This window comes from Rhinatrema bivittatum, chromosome 2 (assembly GCF_901001135.1).
Source record: "Rhinatrema bivittatum chromosome 2, aRhiBiv1.1, whole genome shotgun sequence".
In the NCBI taxonomy this organism is placed as follows: domain Eukaryota; kingdom Metazoa; phylum Chordata; class Amphibia; order Gymnophiona; family Rhinatrematidae; genus Rhinatrema; species Rhinatrema bivittatum.
Genome location: NC_042616.1, coordinates 544,886,689 through 544,910,075, shown reverse-complemented (window position 1 = coordinate 544,910,075; position 23,387 = coordinate 544,886,689). Strand labels below are relative to the sequence as shown.

The following is a 23,387-nucleotide window of genomic DNA, read 5'->3' as shown; positions in this document are numbered from 1 at the left end:
GAGAAACGTCATGAGAAAAAAGAGCAGGGATGTAAGGACTTGGAATCTCTAGTCTGGCTCAGAACAGCCCCCACACCGATGTCAGAGGCATCGACCTCTATGATGAATGTTTTGTTGGGGTCTGGATGACGTAGGCATAGTTCCATGGAAAAGGCAGTCTTTAAATCTTCGAATGCGGAAATGGCCTCCGCTGACCATTTAGAAGCATTGGCCCCTTTCCAGGTCATAGCAGTCAAGGGCACCGTCAAAGAAGAATAGTTCTTTATAAAGCTTCTATAGTAATTGGTGAACCCCAAAAATCGTCTCAGGGCCTTCAGGCTGGTAAGTTGGGACCAGTTCTTGATAATTTCTAATTTTTGGAGATCCATCTGGAAGCCATCTTTAGACACAATGTAGCCAAGAAAAGGCATGGAGTCTTTATGGAATTCGCACTTGGATAGCTTGGCGTAGAGTCGGTATTCTCGGAGCCTTAGTAGAACTTGCTTTGACATCTTCTAGATGAGTAGACAAATTCTGAGAAAATATCAGGATGTCATCTAGGTACACTACGACACTCTTGTAAAACAAATCCCGCAGAATGTCATTCATCATGTTCTGGAACACGGTGGGTGCATTGCACAGGCTAAAGGGCATTACTAAGTATTCAAAATGACCATAGAAACATAGAAACATAGAAATGACGGCAGAAGAAGACCAAATGGCCCATCCAGTCTGCCCAGCAAGCTTCACACATTTTTTCTCTCATACTTATCTATTTCTCTTAGCTCTTGGTTCTATTTCCCTTCCTCCCCCACCATTAATGTAGAGAGTAGTGATGGAGCTGCATCCAAGTGAAATATCTAGCTTGATTAGTTAGGGGTAGTAGGGGTAGTAACCGCCGCAATAAGCAAGCTACACCCATGCTCATCTGTTTTTTCCCAGACTATGTTATACAGCCCTTATTGGTTGTTTTTCTTCTCCCCTGCCGTTGAAGCAGAGAGCTATGCTGGATATGCATCGAAAGTGAAGTATCAGGCACATTTGGTTTGGGGTAGTAACCGCCGTAACAAGCCAGCTACTCCCCGCTTTGTGAGTGCGAACCCTTTTTTTTCTTCTCCCCTGCCGTTGAAGCGGAGAGCTCTGCTGGATGTGTGAAGTATCAGTTTTTCTTCTCCCCTGCCGTTGAAGCAGAGAGCTATGCTGGAAATTCGTGATGTATCAGTCTTTCTCCCATGCCGTTGAAGCAGAGAACTATGCTGGATATGCATTGAAAGTGAAGTATCAGCCATTTTCCACTTGTCGCCACTGCGAATCTGGACTAAGTTGTAGGCCCCCTTCAGGTCAAGTTTCAAAAATATTTTGGCCCCCTGAAGCCGGTCAAACAGCTCTGAGATTAAAGGCAGGGGGTGGCAGTTTTTAATCATAATCTCGTTCAGACCTCAATAGTCGAAACAAGGACATAAGGAACCGTCCTTCTTCCCCACAAAGAAGAATCCTGCGCCGGCTGGTGACTTCAAAGGTCTAATGAAACCTTTCTGTAAATTCTCCTCGATGTACTCGGACATAGCCTTATTCTCTATTGCGGAGAGTAGATAGACACGTCCCTTAGGAGGTTCAATGTTTGGTTTCAGCCGAATGGCACAGGTAAGATCTGTGTGGAGGGAGGATGTCAGCAGCTTCTTTGGAAAACACATCACTGAATGAATCGTATTGAGGCGGCAGTCCCACCATCACTGCAGTTGTAGGCATGCAGAGAACAGGAGAAACTTCCTTGAGGCATCTGCCATGACAACCTGGGCCCCAGCAGGAGAGTTCCAGGGAGGACCAGTTGAATTGAGACTGATGCAACTGCAACCAGGGTAACCCCAGAACGATAGGGTGCATGGCCTTCTCTAACACAAAGAAGGGGATGGTCTCCATATGGAGGGCTCCGGTGCGGAGTCACTGGTTCGGTGTGATAAGTCACATCACCGGGCAAAGGCTCTCCATGGATGGAAGACAAGAGTAGTGGAGCTTCTAACGTAACAAGGGGAATCCTCAAATGTTCCACTAGGCGTCAAAGTATAAAGTTGCCTCCTGCCCCCAAATCCACAAGGGCAAGAGTTTGGATTGTAGATGGTCCGCAAGTCAAGGAGACTGGTAGAGAGAGCAGAGGAGAAGGCGTAGTAAGGCCTAAGAACAGTCCTCCTGCAGGACTTAGGCCCGTCCGTTTTCCAGACAAATGGGGCATGTTGGGACATCATGACCAGCTTGTTCACAGTACATACATAAGCCCTGTCTCTTCCGAAGTCTTCTCTCTTTTGAAGTCAAATGACTGCGACCAATTTGCATCGGTTCTTCTCCACTGGCAACAGGTACAGCTGGAACCATCCGAAGTGCAAGTTTAGCACAAGTCTCCTTCTGAATCAGTCCTTTAGTAGGCTTGAGTTCTTTCACATTATCATGAAGCCGGTGGTCAATTCTAGTAGCCAAGGCCACTAGTTCATCCAGCGAGTCAGGTGTCTCACGAGCGGCAAGCTCGTCCTTCAAGCGGGTATTCAGATCTCTGAAGAAGAGAGTTTTCAGGCATCTAGGATCCCAGCATAATTCTGTAGCAAGAGTCTTGAACTCTATTGCAAAATCAGCCAGTGGTCGGTTGCCTTGCTTCAGGTCCACCAAGTCAGAACCAGCAACAGTTACTCGAGCAGGATCGTCAAACATGGATTTAAATAAATCCATCAATATCCTGCAGGATTGGATCCTTACATTCCCACAGCGTTGAAGCCCAAGACAAGGCCCGTCCATCAAGATAAGATAGAATATAAGTAGTCCTGGCGTAGGCTGTGGGGAAGTGTGCAGGCTGCAAGGCGAAATGCATGCAGCATTGGTTTAGGAATCCTCTGGTTCTTTGAATCTCTCCAGAGAAATGAACTGGAGCAGCCAGAATTACCATAGTTTTTATAGTTACCTCAGGTAACTGACCTTCATTACTGAAAGTAGCGCCTTGCGTCTTCTGTGCTTGTAGCTGATGAAACGCTGAAGTGAGTTTCTCCAATGCATCTTGTTGTTTGGCAATGCGCAGGGCCAGGCCAGGGACGGCCTGTAAGGCCTTGAGCTATGCTGGATCCATGGCGTTAGCAATCTGTTATAATTAGTGAGGTTTGGGTGGACCCTTGGACACTGTGGCAGCTGACCACGCCCACTGGGTGCAGTCCCGTGAGGGGCCACAGGTCAAGCTCAGCTGAGGACACACAAATACAGAGATTGATCTTTATTTAAACAATGTTGTGTAGCCACCAGAGGTGCCAGTGATGAGCAGTTGAAGTAACCCGGCTGGGCTAGTATCCCTCAGGCGCTGGAACAGCGACTCCTCCGATAGCAATGCTGTAGTGGAAAGAACTGAGAATAATGAGTACAGTGGAATATGAACAAGTCCCAGTATGGAGAACCCCAGGATAGGAAGAGCAGGCCCTCGAGCGAGTACCTTATCGCTGAGAGGCTTGAAGAAGATGTACTCACACAGCGGTTCCACATAGGAGATGGTACCAGGGCTGGAACGGAGGCAGGCCCTCGAGGAGCAAGTACCTGGTTCCAGGGAAAGCTCTGAGATGGAGATGGTAGTACTCACTGGTGTTGAAGATAGCGAATCCTTCCAGGCAGAAGAGAAGGTAGGAGCAGGCAGCAAGTCAGGGAACATGGGCCCTCGAGGAGCGAGTACCGGTTTCCTGATAGCGACCTGAAAAGCAAGTGAGGCCCCCGAGGAGCGGGTACCCCGTTAGCGTTAAGATTCCAATGAAGATTGGAGGCAGAGTAGCTGGGTACGGAGAGCGAATCCCATCCGTAAGAATCCCCTTGCTAACTCAAAGGCTAGCAAACAGTGTAGGCTTTAAATATCCAGGCAGGTTGACATCATCACAGGGAGACGCCCCTGAGGATCTCGCCAAGTAGGAAATAAGAGTGAGGGCCGCGCGGCGCGCGCACCCTAAGGTAGAGACGGAGCATGGTGGGAGGCAGCGCCCAAGCCAGTCCAGGGACGCTGGAGAGGACGGCAGCAGACGCTGCAGCAGCCATGCGTCTATTAACAGCAAGAGGAGGAGCAACAGGAGAGAGGTAGGAAGAGTGCAGCCGTCGGGAAGGGACGGTTGCAACAGCCCAAGCTTCCAATCTCGCAAGGTCCTTCTGTAGTTCATCACAATCCACTTGAGATTTAACTATTCTGCATAATTTTGTGTCATCCGTAAATTTGATCACCTCACTGATTGTACCCATTTTCAGATAATTTATAAATATATTAAAAAATACCGGTCTAAGTACAGATCCCTGAGGCACCACACTGTTTACCTTTTTCCACTGTGAAAACTGACCATTTAATCCTACCCCTTTTCCTGTCTTTTAACCAGCTTGCAATTAACAAAAGGGATTTGCCTCCTATCTCATGACTTTTTAGTTTTTTAGATGACTCTCATATGGGACTTTGTCGAACGCTTTCTGAAAATCCCAATTCACCATATCTACCAGTTCACCTTTGTCCACATGCTTCACCTCTTCAAAAAAATGTAGGAGATTTGTCAGGCAAGACTTCCCTTGGGTAAATCCATGCTGGCTGTGTCCCATCAAACCATGTCTATCTAAATGTTTTGTGATTTTATTCTTTATAACAGTTTCCACGATTTTTCCTGGCACTGAAGTCAGACTTACCAGTCTATAGTTCCTGGCTCACCCCTGGATTCCTTTTTAAATATAGGGGTTACATTGGCCATCTTCCAATCTTCAGGTACATCTGAAGTTAGGTTACAAATTAATTGAAAAAGGTCTGAAATTTAATTTTTTAGTTCTTTCAGAACCCTGGGGTTCTGGTCCAAGTGATTTACTACTCTTCAGTTTGTCACATTTTCCTGAGGTGATATCTGCGGATCCCTCCCTCAGACAAATGCCTACTCTAGTAGCTGGTTTTCCAGTGAGGACTTAGCTGTAAAAAAACAAACAAAAAAAACCAAACAGATTAGAGGCTAGTGGGTGCAGGAGCTGAGCACCCACTAGCCTTTCTAATAATTTATTCACCATTCCCTTTCTAATAATTCCCAACATTCTGTTTGCTTTTTTGACTGCCGCAGCACACTGAACCGACGATTTCAATGTGTTATCCACTATGACACCTAGATCTCTTTCTTGGGTTGTAGCACCTAATATGGAACCCAACATTGTGTAATTATAGCATGGGTTATTTTTCCCATTGTACTTATCCACATTAAATTTCATCTGCCATTTGGATGCCCAATTTTCCAGTCTCACAAATTGGATGCCCAGTCTCACAAATTGGATGCCCAATTTTCCAGTCTCACAAGTGCCAAGGTGGAACTTCTGGAACTCAGCTCCTCCATTGCATCCTTGAAGGACTGCAGGATTTTTACCAGCTGACTCATGACTAACCAATGTTGATGCCCTAGGGGATTCTGCACACCAATGTCCATTGCTACAGAAAGTTCATGAAGGGGTGTCTGCTGCTCCACTAACCTTTGCAGCATCATATAGGTGGAATTCTACTGGGTGGAAATGTCTTGAATGAGACGCTTGTGAGGCATCTCCAAATCAGTCTGTTTTTGTCGGAGAACCTGCCCCGCCTTCACACTTATGTGGAATTGCGCTGATATGTTCCTGCACTTTTGTATTAACATATGCAGGTATTCATTCTGTTGATGATTGAACTCCAACCCCAGAGCTGACTTCACTACCAGGTGCAGAGTGTGTGCAAAACATCGGATGTTCTGAAAATGCCTGTCAGCTATTGCCTTTACGGAAAGGGTGGTGGATTCCTGGAATGCCCTTCCGGAGGAAGTGGTGAAGTCTAAAACTGTGAAGGACTTCAAAGGGGCGTGGGATAAACACTGTGGATCCATCAAGTCTAGTGGGCGTAAATAAAGAGGAGGCAGCAAAACACTGCACGGAGCGGCAGTAGCCACAGAGGCATTCACGGAGCGGGATGCCAGTGGCCAGTAGTCGGTGTTCCACCTTCAGGCAGCAAAACACTGCATGGAGCGGCAGTAGCCACAGAGGCATTCACGGAGCGGGATGCCAGTGGCCAGTAGTCGGTGTTCCACCTTCAGGCAGCAAAACACTGCATGGAACGGCAGTAGCCACAGAGGCATTCACGGAGTGGGATGCCAGTGGCCAGTAGTTGGTGTTCCACCTTCAGGCAGCAAAACACTGCACAGAGCGGCAGTAGCCACAGAGGCATTCACGGAGCGGGATGCCAGTGGCCAGTAGTTGGGGTTCCACCTTCAGGCAGCAAAACACTGCACGGAGTGGCAGTAGCCACAGAGGCATTCACGGAGCGGGATGCCAGTGGCCAGTGGTTGGTGTTCCACCTTCACGGAGGGCTGCCATCTCCAAAAAAAAACAAAAACAAGAAACAAACAAACAAAGCAGGGGTGGGTAAGAGTATGGGGCAGGGGTGTGGCCTGCTTGTTGCAGCGGTTGCTACCCCTGATTGAGCTGGATGTTCACTGGGATGCGGATACGGCACTGCTCTCTGCATGGTGGAGGGATGGAAGGGAGTTGGGGCCGGAGGGTGCTGGAAGCTAATAGTGATGGGTGGGAGGGAGAAAAAGGGTGGGAAAAGAAAAAATAAATGGATGAACTGTGTGGCTTGCTGGGCAGACTGGATGGGCAGTTTGGTCTTCTTCTGCCATCATTTTTATGTTCTATGTTCTATGTTCTATGTACCATGTTTGCACCTTTGTCTGTGACAAAGAACCCTGCCTGAAGATTCCTGTGTCGCTGGTGTAGCTGCCAGCCCGCCAGCATCTGTCTGATGCATGCTAGAATATTGGCTGAGGTATGGGCCTCATCCGTCAGGTGGGTGTGCACCCACTGTCCCAATATACTTGAGTCTGCAAAACTGGCTGCCCACGGGCACAGTACCTTGATGTGCACTAATGTAATGTGTGTGCACACAACAAAGTGGTAACTACAAAAGAGGCCCACTGAGGATTTCGCTTCACAGATCACTGCTGTCCCAATATACTTGAGTCTGCAAAACTGGCTGCCCATGGGCACAGTGCCTTGATGTGCACTAATGTAATGTGTGTGCACACACTGAGCTTGTAACTACAAAAGAGGCCCACTGGGGATTTGGCTTCACAGACCACTGCTGTCCCAATATACTTGAGTCTGCAAAACTGGCTGCCCACAGGCACAGTGCCTTAATGTGCACTAATGTGTAATGTGTGTGCACACAACAAAGTGGTAACTACAAAAGAGGCCCACTGGGGATTTGGCTTCACAGACCACTGCTGTCCCAATATACTTGAGTCTGCAAAACTATCCAGTGCCCACTGGCACTGATGCCCAGTGCACAGAGAGACTGAGTGAGTTCAATTAAAAAAATGCAGTTAAAAAAAAAGCTGGAATTGTTGGCACAGCAGGAAAATCGATGAAATATATTTTTCAATGGAAATTCTTGCAAACTAGCTGGAAATTGAATATATCTCTCCCACCCACAACACCCAAATGGAGCTTGCAACCTACCCCAGGGGGTATATTAAGCAGCAAAAATGCCACTGCTAGCAGCTTCTCTCTGTGGCACAGAGAGACCGTCTCAGATCAACTAAAAAAAAGTGCTTAAAAAAAACAGGGCTAGCTGGCACTGCAGCCAAATGCAGAAGAAATATCGTAGATAGAAAAAGATATTTGTTCTGCATTTGGCTGCAGAATACAGATTTGAGAACTCAGACTAGCTCTGAGTACAGCCACCTTCCGCAGAGATCACCTCCCCAGATCACCCCTGCAAAGAAAGTATGTGGCACGCCACGTGCTTAAGTACATATAGTGCTGGGTCATCAGCAAAACCATCACCGACCACTGAGTGAGAGCACGATTGGCTGCATTGCAAAAATTCTTATTCCTGATATGTTGCATTCTGGTCTCCTTGCCAACCTGTCCGACCCACTCTGACAGGGCTGTGAGGTCACTGATGACTCACAGGAAAGGGCTGGTTTTTGGCTATGGATACACCCAAATGGCGTTCTCTTATATCAAATGGCCACTAAGAAATCACTGTGAGCGCGCGGCGCCAAACGTATAGAACGGATTATATGTTATATTCGTGGGGAATCGCGATACGTTTCGCAATCACATAAATACATCGAATATGGACATATACGTTGCAGATTGCCAATACGTTGCAAACGAATGCACACCCCTAATGATTGCCTTTTCTTGAGTACAGCCAGACCAATCCATTCTGCCAAGTGTATTATTCTCCTGATTCATTTTCAGAATAACTGCTTTTGTGTGTTAGTCAGCACAATGGATTTTAAGGTAATAGATCATATCAAGTATTGCAGGATATATCTGTTCCATTTCATGTTTTCTGTTTTTCTCTCTTGGAAACTCTTTGATTTATGTATATGGGATGAGGGGCAGGTTTACGGTATTAAAAATATTTATCTTAGCTTGTTACATAGAATACTGGCAGGCTGAGGTCGGTACCGGAGCATGTTAGAGTCTGTTAGTCTCTGTTTCCATATGCTGATTGGGAGGCATATACTCATGCATCTGGACTGGTCTGGCTGGACTTAAGGAAAGGAAGTTATCAGGTAAGAATTAATTTTTCTTTGATCCAATTCATTCAATAAATGCTTCAGGATCTATTAAAATGATTCAGAAAGGAAATTTACTTGAAATGTGCAGTTTAAGGTGCTTTGTACAATAACTATTTAGCAATATTTATTTATTTATTTAGCATTTTTATATACCGACTTTCCAATAACAGAATTACTGATCAATTCGGTTTACATTCTAAACAATAACATTGACAAGTAAATGTCTTACAATGAACAGGTCGATATAACTTGGATTAGTACATATGGGGTTAATAACATAAGTAAAAGATACGTGCCTAATGTAGGCTAAATAAACAGTTGATAGTTATAAGACTGGGTTTTGATATTAGACTGCCAAAGTTCAAGTGAGTTCTAGAGATGATCTAAATAGTTCTCTAGTGGATTACCACCGAAGGGATCATTGGCAGGGATATTCCGCAGGTTGATGTTATGGGAAAGCTTGGTTGAATAACCAAGTCTTGAGTCTTTTTTTAAATGTAGTGGAGCATTGCACTGATCTGAGTTCTGGCGGGAGAGTGTTCCAGAGTTTGGGACCAGCTGTGGAGAAAGCTCTTTTGCTTAATGCTGACTTCATCGGTGGGATATGAAGATATATAGATATATAGATTTTCACTACCCAGAAAAAATTTAGACTAACACACCTGGCATTGCGTAGAGTCCTGTGAAGTAGCTTTTAGCACTTACTTCTCTATGCCCATCAACCTGCTATTCATAATTCAGTCTTAGTGTCCAGCTAGTAACATAGTAACATACATAGTAAATGACAGCCGATAAAGACCATCTAGCTGGCCCAGTAAAAGCTGCTTAGGGTACTAACTGCTGCTCCATGGAGGTTACTCCCATGCTTTCTGTTAAGGGTAGTAACTGTAGTTCTGTGCTGTGATTTTACTACATGTCCCATGATAAATTCTATAGTTTGTCTATAACAGGGAATAAATTGTGTCTTTCCAAACAATAAAGGAGCTTAGAGAACAAGCAAATAATGTTGTTTTTGTTTTTGTTCAGGCAAAGATTTTCTGTCACAAACAGGCAAACAGCATGCTATTGGTAAGTAGAGTAACACTTCCCACTTTCATAGGAGAATATTTTAGTCAATCAAGCTACATTTCAATTATAGTGTGATTTCTAGATTTTTTTGTTTTGAGATATTTTCCATCAATAATCACGCTGAATTAGTCATTAAAAGTGAGTGATGTCATCCGGTGGCACTGAATAGACTCATCTCTCCTAGCTAGTAGAGCTTTGAGTTCTATTGAACATGGGCGAAAGTTCCTACACAGGCATTGCTTCATGAGCCTCCTTAGTCATTTTTGGTCTGAGATTAACACAGATGTGAACTTAGACTCTCCAGATATTTTTTCAAAATCCTTTAAAATTTGTTTCATTTTCATTATTTTCTTTAGTTTTCCTACTCTTAGTTGCCTTCCTGCACTGCAGCACCAACAACAGCACTTTTCAGTGCTACAAAAAAATTAAAAAAAACTCCTCAAAACAGCCAGCAAGAAGAAGTCCACATTGGTGGTAAGGCCTCACCAAAGGCTATCCTTACATTGCTCTGAACCATAACCACGTAACCACTACCAATCCACGAAAAATGGGGGTAATCAAATCCAATCGCACTACACAACCCACATTAAATACTTTCTTATATATGCTGTCTTTTAATTTTATTGCATCTTAACCTTTTTCAAAAGATTTGCCAAAAATGATCACTGATTTAAAAATCAACTTCAAACTCGCTTTTCACACCCAAAACATTTTTTAAAGAGTGTAAGGTTATGTATCATAAAATTTTGGGCACCATCCCGGTGTACCTTAATTTTTAATCATGAACACCATCGTCCACCCTATATATCTTTTATTATTTTTATCAAAAAAGATTTTTTTGTTTTTATGTGTCCAAAAATTTTTTTTTTTAAATGTGAAAAGTTCAAAACAAAGATAGGAACAGTTCACCAATTGAACATTTAAAGCTCTAAAGACATCAAATAGTCACTTAGGCAAATGTTGTTCTGAATATAGTGTTGCATATGCAACACTATATTTTATCCTGTTACCAGATTCTATCAAGTTCAATGTTATTTACTTACTTATTTACTTATTAACCTGCTTTTTAGTTATTAACTGGTTAACCATATTATATACTTTTTCTCAAATTAACTATTTTATGTTTATTTATGTTTATTTATGTTTTATTATGTTTTCTCAAATTAACTATGTTCAATGTAAACCGCTAAATGTTCAATGTAAACCACTAAATGTTCAATGTAAACCGCTAAATGAAGCGATAGTTACGGTTCCTTAGCGATAGTTATGGTTCCTTGTAAACCGGGGTGATATGTATACTATACAGGAACCCCGGTATATAAATTCTTTAAATAAATAAATAAATAAATAAATAAATGTTACTTAGCTTGAGCTTAGATCCTGAGACTTCCATTCAACAATGGCAAATTTGCCCCAACGAGGCCTAGTTTCGAATTACTTCTTCATCAGGGGAAGCTATTTGTCCACTATACACCTCAGCTCTCTACCATCATCTGTTTGAATCTATAAATTGATCTTAAAACATGCTCGCAACGTGCTGCCTGTTGTACTCAAAAGCATGGCGAACCTAAGTTCCCCTCCTCGGCGTCCTCCTTTAAAGGAACTCCCATCACATGACATTCAAAATGATGTAAATGAAATTCAGCCTACCCTTTAAATCAAATTTAAAGTAGTGAAAATCAATCAATCTGATCGTTTAATCCAACCGGTGCTTCAGTTTTTAACTTATAGATCCAGAACTGCTCCCTGTTATTTAATAACGATCTCATGTTCCCAAATGTAGTATTACTTGCTACTTTCTCAATGACTGTCCACTGTAGATCCTCAAATGTATGGCCATACTACACGCAATGGCTCACCAATGGGGCCGTCAGCACTCCGTTGTTAATTCTGGATCTGTGTTCCATCAGGCGAATTTTAATGGCTCTGCTCGTTCGCCCCACATAAACTTTAGGACAGCCACATATGATTGCATGTACCACATTATTTGTAGAACAATTTGTCAAAAATCTTCGTTTTACTATATATCCAGTATTGATGTCCACCCAAGAATCCCCTTCAATTGTGTTTGCACACACCGAACAGGCTCCACATTTCTTATGTCCTCCTATATTTACAGACTGCTGATCTCTATTTGTCAAATTAGCCCGGACAACCTTATCACGGATGTTAGAACCGTGCCTCATTGCAAACAACGGCAAATCCTTAAGTACACTATGCAACTCCAAAACATGCCAATGTCTTTTAACCGCCTTAATCACAGCTGGAGTTGAAGTGCTTTGTTGTAATACAAATACCAGGCGTTCTTGTTCTTTACGCTCTTGATACTTCAACAATTGTTACGGTTGTGGACCCTTGGGCCAGTTGGAACAGAAGATGGTGCGCTGTGGAGAACCACGGCAAGCGTCCCAACTGGGAGGCGGCTCGGAAGACTCAGAGAAGGCTTCGACACTGAGACACGGTGGAGTCCTATGCGACCAAGGACTCGGCGAAGGCTGAAAGGATGGACGACGTTGGGTCCCGTGTCTGAAGAGTCTTCACCCTGGAAGCCGGTACTCCCCCAGGAGGAGCCCGTAGGAGTCCAGCCGCTGGGACTTTTGGAGATTCGCCCTGGAAGCCGGAGCCCCCCCAGGAGGCGCCTGTAAGGGCCCAGCCGCTGGGACTTAGGTGAATCTTCTGGGCCAGCAAAGACCAGGAAGACAGCTGAGTTGGAAGCCGGGAGTCGGAGGAGAAACCAAACCAAGGATGAGGCAGAAGACGGAGTCGTGGACGGAGCTGGGTCGGAGCCAGAGGTCAGAGACAGTACCAAGCCAGGAACAGCAGCCGAAGACGAAGTCGGGGACGGAGCCGGGTCAGAAGCCAGAAGTCGGACGTCGAAACCAGAACCAAGGGGCGGAGGCAGGAGACGGAGTCAGGAACAAGCCGGGTCGGAGACAGAAGCAATCCAAGAGCAGAGAGCAACTAGCAAGTCAGGAACTCCTGAGAACCTCGTTGCAAGGCAAGGATCTATCCCAGTCTGACGTCATCCTGGAGCTGTCCTTAGTTTTCCCGCACTGGCCCCTTTAAGAGGAGAGCCCCTGCGCGCACGTGCGCCTAGGGGGCAGGGCCAGCAACGGGGAATCGATGGCGTCTCCCTCGCAGTGGAGACGCCGCGGCAGGCCGCGGAACGGGCCCGGGAGGCCGAAGACGAACTCGCATGGGCCGGTCCTGCAACAACAATTGTGTTCGGTCACTATATTTTGATCTCTTATAAGCCTGACGGATAACCTTAGCAGGATATCCTCTGTCTCTGAACCTCTTCATCAATAGTGCTGCCTGTACTTCAAATTCATTCTTGGAAGAACATATTCGTTTGATCCTGAAAAATTGGGATACAGGCAACCCCTTCTTAAAAGCTGCTGAATGTTGACTGTGGTACCTCAACAAGTTGTTTTTCTCCGTTGGTTTCCTGTTTACCGTAGTAATTATTTGACAATCCCGAATCTCTACCAACACGTCCAAATACACAATCCTTGAATCACTACATTGGTAAATGAACCTCAAATTTTGATCCACAGTATTTACCCATGTCATAAACTCGTCTAAAGTTTCTTTTGAATCCTTCCAAATGAAAAAAATATTTCAATATAGCGGTACCAGGTCATAATCTTGGACCACCATTGGGACCTGTAAATGAATTTCTCCTTGAAATATGCCACATATAAATTTGCAACAGCCGGGACTAATGACGAGCCCATTGGTATCCCATGGTTCTAATGATAATACTTTCCATTAAAACTGAAATAGTTATTAAATATGAAATAGTTATTAAATATGAAAATATTTAATAACTTTTTCAGTTTTAATTTTCCATCAATACCACGTATTGCTAGAATAGTGCAAAAGCTGCTGCAAGACCATGCTTGCTTGATTTTTATAGTTCCAGCGTGGCCCAGACAGACATTCTTTGTATATCTCAAACAACTTTCCAACAGTCTCCCCATATATCTGGGGACACATCCTATGTTGTTCCCTCAGGGCAAAAGTATGCTTTTCCCATCGATAGCAAAGCTGAATTAGCCATGCTGTCATGGGATCTGTCAATCAGGTCCGGGAGGTGGAGCTTGTCAAAGCAGGGATCAGAGCTTTGCTCTCTGTGGCTGCTGTGTGTTCCCGCGCAGGAAAGTAACGGAATCTCCTCAGTCTGTTCTTTCCGTGTGCGCGATCGCACGTGGAGCTGTTCTTCTCCTCAGCGTTAATAAAACAAAACATGTCAAAATCGGGGTTTAAGCCCTGTAATTGGGGTTTAAGCCCTGATGACGTCAGACGCTGCAGGGTATATTGTGAATTTTGCTCGAGAATGTCACCCAGAGCACTGAAGCAAAGGGCCTACAGGTGTTACTGAGCGCGCGGAGCGCGGTCGCCTCCATAGCAGGTGGTGAGCCCTTGGGCCACGGCAAGACTCAAGGAGGAGCCCCAAGCCACACCGTGGGAGGTGAGCCGGAGCAGGCATGGTGAGGCAGGCAGGAACAGAAGCAGGGGATAAGGAGCGGAGTCTGACCCTCAGCCAGACCTGCACGCCCATGGCAACCAACACTGGGATGTTGATTGATGAACGGTCCTCCGACTGTTCCAAGCCCTTTCGGACCTGCCGCTGGGTACGGCATAGGGCGGCAGGCCGGACCGAAGCGAGGGCAGACAGAGTCCTTAACACTGAAGACATCAGACGGGGGCTGAAGCAGACATCCAAGACAGGGCTGAAGCAAGACATCAAGGCAAGGGCTGAAGCAGGATACGGGCACTGTCTCTCAGGGTGCCCTACACAGCCAGCACGGCTGGACTGGTCACGGACCACCCTGTCCTACAATCGCGGGAGCGGACACGTGCAGGGAAGAGGAAGCGGAGGGTACTGCACTTCTGGCAGTCAAGATAGGGTAGGTTGCTGCACTCCTGGCAGCCTAAAGCAGGTATTGCTGCACTCCTGGCAGCCTAAAGTGGGATTGCTGCACTCCTGGCAGCCTAAAGCAGGAAGGAAAGTCGGGAAGTGGATCAGGCACTGGATCAGGAACAGACATCAGGCAACATCAGGAACAGACATCAAGGCAGAGGACAAGGCAGAGGACAAGGAGCCATCAAAGCAAGACCGACCACGGAGGACCTGGATCGAGGAAGAGGTACAGACTACTGTAGAACTCAATCCAAAGGCAAACTGGAACTGAAGAGGAAGTCCTTTTATACAGCTGATGTGGGCAACTCCCTGGGAGGAGTTCACCTGGACCGCCCCTCGCTGGCCCTATAAGTGAGGTGGAGAGCTGCGGGCAAGCCCCTAAGGAGAAGGGCATGGCCGAACCAGGAAGTCCAAACAGCCAAGCAAGCCACAGGCAGGCCTCATGAACAGCTTGGCCTCCCAGGCCCTGGAGCACATCCTGGATGTTACACAGGCGAGGCCCTGGCTTCAAAGCGGCCTCCAGTGGAAGGTGAGATACCACCTGTAGTGCAGCAACAGGGGGGATCGTAACAACAGGCTTCAGGAACTTTTTGCCTCACTGGAGCCATCGGAGGCTCATTCATCGCCTGGCCCTGCGATTTTACCGGCTCCCTCAAAAAAGAGGGCATCATCGTGGGATCCTCAATCCTCCAATCTTGGAGGTAAGGATGTGGCAAGCCGACAAAGGCCATTGGATTTTCAAAAATCCAAAGAGCCAGAATCGCCAGCACAGGACACATTGGCGCCAAAAATCTCGGCGCCTAAAACGTCTGCGCCTAAGGTGCCTTATGCACATACAAAAGTGTTGGCGCATAACACTTCGGTGCCTGAAGAAGTATTGGAGCACAACATTTCTATGCACATGGCGCCGAAGACACTTGTGTGCACGGCGCCGAAGGACCCTGCGCAGAAGATTTCTGTGTGCAGGGCACCGAAGACATCGGCGCACAAGGCGCCAAAGCAGTCTGTGCGCACAACCAAAGGAAACTCTACATGCACGGCACCGTCGACATCTGCGCGCATGGCGCCGACACCACCTGTGCGCCCAGCGCCAACCATATCTATGCGCACGGCGATGGAGACATCGGCGCCGATCACTCTTGCGCGTACAGAAACAGAAAGATATGCGCACAAGTCTAGATCCGCGCATAAATCCAAATCTGCAGATAAGACACATGAACACCCATCTCAAGTATTACAAAATGAGTTGAAACGAAGACGTGGACCCTCACAAAGGTCTTCTTTAGCCTCTCCATCAATAACCTCACCTCGTTCATGTACTTCCCTTTCTTCAGGAGATAATTCGACAGAGTTTACAATAAAACGTAGAAAACGATCACCATCTTCACGGAGAAGTCATACAGACTCGTCATCACACTATTATCATAAGCACTCACGACACTCCCACCACAAAAAGTCAGCAAAAAGCAGTGCAACATGGGAAATAAGCCCTTCGACTTCTAAATCATCTCATATACCAACTTCAAATACCTTCTCCCACAGAGAGGTAATATAAGTTGCTTCCTCTACCGCTTCTACAGCTTCAGAGGATTCGAGGGACAAAATATGCGACAAAAACAGAAAGACCATAAAGTATACACTACTTTACCTCAGAATACTCCAATGCACCGTAAAGCATGTGAGTCACAAAAACCAGATGATCGTACAATAATGCCCCCTCGTACAAAAGAGGCATTTTATCAATTGTCCCAATCCTTAGCAGGTTTTTATGAAACTCTTCAGTCATCATTCAAAATGACTAATATTGCTGATGACACTTCTCCGGAACATAAGACGCAGACTAATAGAGAACCGTCGGTGGAGCCTCCGACATCTCTCATAGCAAACTGACCAGCTTCACCAAATTATAAACAGGATACATCTTTTGATTCTCCTTCACCGCAAACATCCCCATCATCATCTATGGGATTCCCATTGGATCCACAGGAACAACCTCAGGAGCTGTATTCCCCTCCGGAAGACCTTACATACCCCAAATTTCTAGAAAAATTGGGTACAATACTGCATCTAGAGGTCCAAAAAGAGACAGATCCTAGGTCAGAAACCCTTGGTTTCCTAAAGATTTTTGTTACTCCAGGGGAACCAACATCTCTTCCTCCACAAGAACTCCTGCATTCAGTCTTACAGAAATCCTGGGAAACACCTGACGCAATCGCAGCGGTTTCCAGAAAAACGGACATAAAATTCCTTATGAAGAAAACATCACCGTACTCTGTACCATAATTACCTCATGCTTCAATTGTAGTAGAGTCTGCGATGCAAAGATTTAAGAAAACAAAGTCACATTCCTCATACCCACCAGGGAAAGACAACAAATATTTGGATGAGTTTGGCAGGAAAATATACCATAACTCAATGTTGAAAGCCCGATTTATGCACCATCAGTTCTACATGGTACAATACCTATATGAGTGCATACAGGCTATAAAAGGTATGCTTTCCTCGACTGCGGATCAGATACCTCAGCCTCTTCATGACATGGAAGAGTGTTCCCGACACCTTTTGAGGTCAATTTATGAAGCATATGAAACAATGTCTAGGGCATCAGCAACAGCCATTGCTGCCTGCAGACTAGAATGGTTACGCTCAAGTTTGATACGTGAAAATTTGCACGAAAAACTAACAAACCTCCCATGTACAGGAGATAACCTGTTCGGAGAACGATTCCAGGACACAGTAGGTAAACTGAAAGAGGAAGCTCTAGCAGTACAGTCATTAACATCACATCCTCACTATTCAACCACACGTTGTTATATTGGATCTACTCGTAGGCAATCATATGCCAGGAGATCCTACAGATCTTACCAGTCCTTTCGTACACAGGCTTACCCTGCGTACCAACGTCCTGCTCCACAACAGAATACCTCAAACCAACGTAGAGGTAAACCACGTAACCAGAGACAGCAGGCCCAACAGCCGGCTACTGCAGTGAAAGCGACTTCATCTTTTTAGTTACCCAGCCACCACCACAACATCGAGCACCACCCGGCAGGATTCATTCCTGCCTGGCAGCCTGGGAGAGAATAACATCCGATCAATGGGTTTTGGAGATAGTACGTCATGCCTACCAACTTCAATTTATCACAAAACCCATATTACCTCATCTTTCCACTTTCAAGATTCACAACTTCCAACCACAACTGGGGGAGGAAATTGCTTTGCTTCACAAACAACAAGCAATTCAACAAATTTACCCGGGAACCCAATCAGTAGGATTTTATTCCCCATACTTCCTCATACCCAAGAAGTCGGGTGGCCTTCGCCCCATCCTAGACCTAAGGGAATTGAACAAATTTCTCACCAAAGAGAAATTCAAAATAGTATCATTGAAATCAATCCTTCCTCTAATTCAAACCAACAATTGGATGTGTTCCATCGACCTGAAGGATGCTTACACACACATTCCAATCCATCCATCCTCGTGGCGTTACCTATGCTTTCGCTACAGGCATCAACACTCCCAGTACACAGTTCTCCCCTTTGGACTATCGGCTGCACCCAGGGTGTTCACCAAATGCATGGTAGTGGTGGTGGTTCATCTCAGACAACAAGGTATAACCATCTTTCCGTATCTGGACGATTGGCTCATAATCGCCACAACTTCAAACATCTTACTCGAGCACCTCCATCGAGTGATACAATGCTTGCAAGAATTAGGATTTGTGATCAATTTTCAGAAATCACACCTACAACCAACATAACAGTTACAGTTCATAGGAGCATGCCTGGACACTACGCGCAACAGGGCATACCTACCAAGCGACAGAATATCACAATTCCGTCTTCTGTTACATACCTTGAACCATACTTAGAGACCTTCAGCGAGACAGGTTTTAGTAGTCCTCAGCCACATAGCCGCGGCGAATTTCATGGTTCCCAACACCAGGCTACACATGAGATGCCTGCAATGGGGCTTGAAACGTCAATGGAAACAACACTTGCAACCATTGACACAGAAGTTATCGTTGACCTCCGAAATGAGAAAAGATATAACATGGTGGCTCCTAGACTCCACCCTATCCAAGGGAGCATTGTTCAGTTCCCCTCCTCAAGGGCTGGGGTGCACACCTCGAGATTTACGAAACACAAGGGTTATGGACAATCTCGGAACAAAACGTGCAAATAAATTTATTGGAATTCAGAGTGATTCGGAATGCATTACGAGTGTTCCAAGACCACCTGAAAGGACGCAGGGTCATGATCTACACGGACAACTAAGTCGCGATGTTTTACATCAACAAACAAGGAGGGTCCGGTTCATGGTTCCTTTGCAAGGAGACCCTGACAATCTTCGAACATATTCATCGAAATTGCATACATCTCCAGGCAACTTACCTACCAGGAAACATAAGAGCGGACAAGCTAAGCCGCATCTTTCATCCTCACGAGTGGGCACTCAATACAGAAATAGCCAAAGACATATTCATGCAGTGGGGAACACCTTTGATAGATCTCTTTGCAACGGAGATCAATGCTCAAATTCCCAAATTCTGCTCAATAAGACCAAGCCAATTCAGGATCACCCAAGATGCCTTCCTTATCCCGTGGACGACAGGCCTCCTATATGCCTTTCCTCCCATACCACTCATAACAAGGACAATTCAAAAGTGCATAGCAGACAAAGCTCAACTGATACTCATAGCCCCGGCTTGGCCGAGGCAACCGTGGTACAGTTTCCTTCTCCGACTATCCATCATGAATCCAATTCGATTACCGAATCACCAGGATCTTCTCTGCCAAGATCAAGGGACGCTTCTACACCCGCTACACTCATCTCTCCACTTGACAGCGTGGAGATTGAGAGGCTCCTTCTAACAGAACAGGGAGTTTCCACATCGGCACAATTCATCTTGTTAGAATCCAGGAAACTCTCAACGAGGAAAAATTATAGCTATAAATGGAAACGTTACTCTACCTGGTGCACTTCCAAAGGTGTACCACCATTAGACTGCTCACCTGAGTTGCTCATTGATTATCTTCATACAGTATATACAGCAGGTCTAGCAACATCATCCATCAGAGTTCATCTCATTGCCATAGGGGCATATCATAGACCAATTAACAATATTCCTATATCCAATCACCCCTTACTATCTCGTTTCATTAAGGGGCTAACTCACATTCGTCCTCCGATCTCTAAACCTCCGGTTCCATGGAACCTCAACATAGTTGCTTTCCCCATTTGAACCCATGGACTCGGCACATATTAAATACCTCACATGGAAAGTGGTATTCTTGGTTGCAGTAACATCAGCATGGAGAGTTAGTGAATTGCAGGCCTTGGTCCATTATTCTCCATATTTGCAATTTCATCACCAAAAGGTAGTTCTCTGAACTCACCCTTCCTTCCTACCAAAAGTGGTTTCCCAATTCCATCTCAATCAGACCATGGAATTACCCACCTTTTTCCCTAAACCTCATGGAAATGTTAGGGAAAAATTACTGCACACACTAGATTGTAAAAGAGTTTTAGCATACTACAAAGAAAGGACAAACTCGGACTCTCGTGTTTCTCAACTCTTTGTCTCCTTTAATCCAAAGGCACCTGGATTACCAGTGGCTAAACGCACCATCTCCAGCTGGATAGCACATTGCATCAAATTCTGTTACCATAAACAGAAACTACAACTACATTCAGAGCCGAAAGCTCACCAAGTCAGAGCAGTAGCAGCCTCACTGGCACACCTAAGGAATGTGCAACCCATAGACATTTGCAAGGCAGCTACATGGTCATCGCTCCATACCTTCACATCTCACTACTGCCTTGATCAACAAGCAAATAATCCACAAAAGAGATGCAACACCAAGTGAACACTTCATAATATTTGAGACCCAATCCTGCATATAGCATAACAGACATGATACATTATATAATCCCAAATCTGATATCGTCCATCTCCCTTGAAATTTTCCTAGCCGCAATACATCAGAGCTGGTTTGTGCTCTTTTATTGTTCCAGATGAAAGCATTCACCATCAAATGGAACAATTTAACATCTCTATTTGTTATCCAATTGAGAAGCATCTGTAAACAATAAAGAAATTTAGGAAGGATTATCATTTTGATCAGTGCACATCTGCCAAAAAGCAATAAAGGCAAGGACATCCATTGCTTCAGTAAAAGCTTAATTTTGTCCAAGAGTGTCACAAACTTGTAATAGTACAATTCTAGATCTATACAAGCCAAGTAAAGGCTCCAACCCATCTTTTTGCTAATTGTATGTGTTGCCAAGGTGACATCCCTAATACCCATGCAGGGTAACCCTGTAGCCACTTGGAAGGTCCTGCCAAGCACTGCATAGGCCCGCCGTACCAGTACATGAGCTTCTACACTGGCAACCGCCCACCCACCAATTGGGTTTCTGTTTGCCTCTGGGCAAGTTCCCCTCCTGCAAGCTATCTCCTGGTGGTTTCTAGGAACACTGAAAAATCTCACAACCAAGGGTCATACAGTTCCTAGAGATACACCCATAGACCAAATATATACAATACCAGGATTGTTAGTCCAAGTTTATTAAGAAAATGAGGAACATTAAACTGATAAAAGATAAAAACTGCAAACAGAAACAGGTAAAACAAGGATTATAAAGCAAAAGTTAACTGAACACTTTTCACTACTTTACTAGTGCCTCGAGAGATTAGTAAAAGACTGTCCACAGAAGCTGAATAGGGCCTCATTGCTGAGATCTGCTCCCTCTGTGTTGCATGTCCTGGCTGTGCTGGTGCCGCGACTGGGCCTGCTCACCTCGGACTTCGTTCCATCCTCCCTAGCAGCAGCAGCCAGCTCTCGGCATCCCCAGCACCTGCCCCGAACGCTTCCGTCATCACAGGCCTCTCTATGGAGCTCCTGCAGGGGATCCACGTCCTCTACGTCCTCGGCCCCATCCCTAGGCATGCGCGCGGCCGGCGCACCCTCATTTAAAGGGCCCAGGGTAGGAACCTTGGGCTGGATGCCTCCTGATGACATCATGTAAGCATCCTATATAAGGCAAGGGCCTTCCCTCAGTTCTCGCCTTGGCAAGCAGGTCGTCACACTTATGTGAAGCTAGTTGCCATCCTGTGTTTCTGCGTTCATTGTTCCTGTGCTTGTTTCAGCGTTCCTGTGTCTTCCAGTGCTCCTGTGTTCCCGTGGTCTTTCCTGTGTTCCAGCGTCTGTTCCTGTTTCCTGTTCCACGCTTCGCTACCCAGGTTGTACCTCCTTGGACTGATACTCTGTACTGACCTCGGCTTGCCTCTGACCACGTTTGGACTGCTGCCTGGAACTGACCTCTGCTTGCTACTGACCACACTCGGACTGATACCTGGATGTGACCTCTGCTTGCTACTGACCACGCTTGGACTGATACCTGGAATTGACCTCTGCTTGCTACTGACCACGCTCAGACTGATACCTGGAACTGACCTTTGCTTTGGCTGTCCACTCTCGGACGGATACCCTGGCTTTGACCCTTGTGCTCCATACGGACACTCTCCTTGCTTCTCCTGGGACCACCAGGCCTGCCTGTTCTGACGCTACCCATGGCCTTCTACAAGCTAGACCACTAAGTGCTGCCTATCCTGACTGGAGGACCTTCAGTTCCTGTTCCGTTCCAGTGATCTCCGGTACTCTCTGTTCCGGTCTAGTTTACCTGTTCTCCACTTGCCACGCACCTTTGCTCTTGGTGGGCACACCTCTCCGCTACCTCTCTGGGAGATCCTCAGAGGCCCACCTAAGCCCAGGCAGTCCAGGAATCTAAGGGCACAACCCACAGAGCCCCCGGACTGTTATTGGTGAAGCTCCAGCTATCCTCTGTCTCCTTGTGTGCTCCACCTCCTGGTGGCAGGTGCCCTCTGGGAACCCTCAGAGGGCCATACCAATCCTGTGCCAGGCCAAGGGTCCATCTCCAGTGCAACACTCTGCACTCCCAGCCAAGACTTAAGAGTTCTAGACCCCCTCAGGACAAGTTCTCTGTCTCCAGGGCCAATCAGGGCACAAAGTATTAAGAGTTAGCTTTCTGGCCAATGGCACTTCAGGGTGTTTTAGTCTTACATGCACTCAGGGCTGCTGGGATGTGTATGCTCATCAAGCCACCTTCAGTGAAGGCAGCATCCAAAGGCTCTGCTTGAACTCCATTGCAGAGGTCAAACACCATCTGCAGGCCAGCCACACAGGAAATGAGCTCTCTAGGGGAAAGTGTCACAGGGCAGAACAATAAACTACAAAGCATGCAAAACCCCTGTTTCATCACAGTAACATTTTATCTATGGGGAGCACTTCTGATTTGTAATAGTTGATCTTAAAACCAGAAAACACACCAACGCCATTGAATATATAAATTATGTCTAACTTGTTCAACAAGTTAGACTCTTACAAATCTGCAGTTATAAGCACCAAAAAAGCTTATTTTGGTAAAGCTATTAAGAAAGCCAGTAATTTATTTATTTATTTTGATTTTTTCTATACCGGCATTCGTGATAACATCACATCAAGCCGGTTTACAGTAAACAATGGGGTAATAACCGGAACATAGAACAAAATATGTAATATACATATTATAAATACATATTATAAATACAGTTACAATAAACAAGGATACGTACAACTAGGAGTAAGAAGAAGAAAAGATAGGAACTTTAACATGTTGTATTAACCTGTAGAATGGTAAGGTTTCCAAAGATGGAAGTGAATGATTTACAATGAATTGTTCAGTTCAAAAATGCAGTTTTTAACAATAAGTAATAGCTCCAAAGACCTTTTTCAAATAGTTAAAAAACTAACAAATTCTAGTAAAT

The 23,387-nt window shown here is 45.5% G+C and overlaps 1 protein-coding gene across 1 annotated transcript in view; it reads left to right on the top strand.

The window, feature by feature from the left end:
• The window catches only part of LOC115083352 (uncharacterized protein C18orf63-like), a 67,380-nt gene extending 57,743 nt beyond the window's left edge, over positions 1 to 9,637 (top strand). The window contains exon 6 of the mRNA XM_029587152.1: positions 9,588 to 9,637. Coding sequence (XP_029443012.1) covers positions 9,588 to 9,637 — 50 coding nt within the window. The remainder of the gene's footprint in view (positions 1 to 9,587) is intronic.
• The last annotated feature ends 13,750 nt before the right edge of the window (positions 9,638 to 23,387 follow it).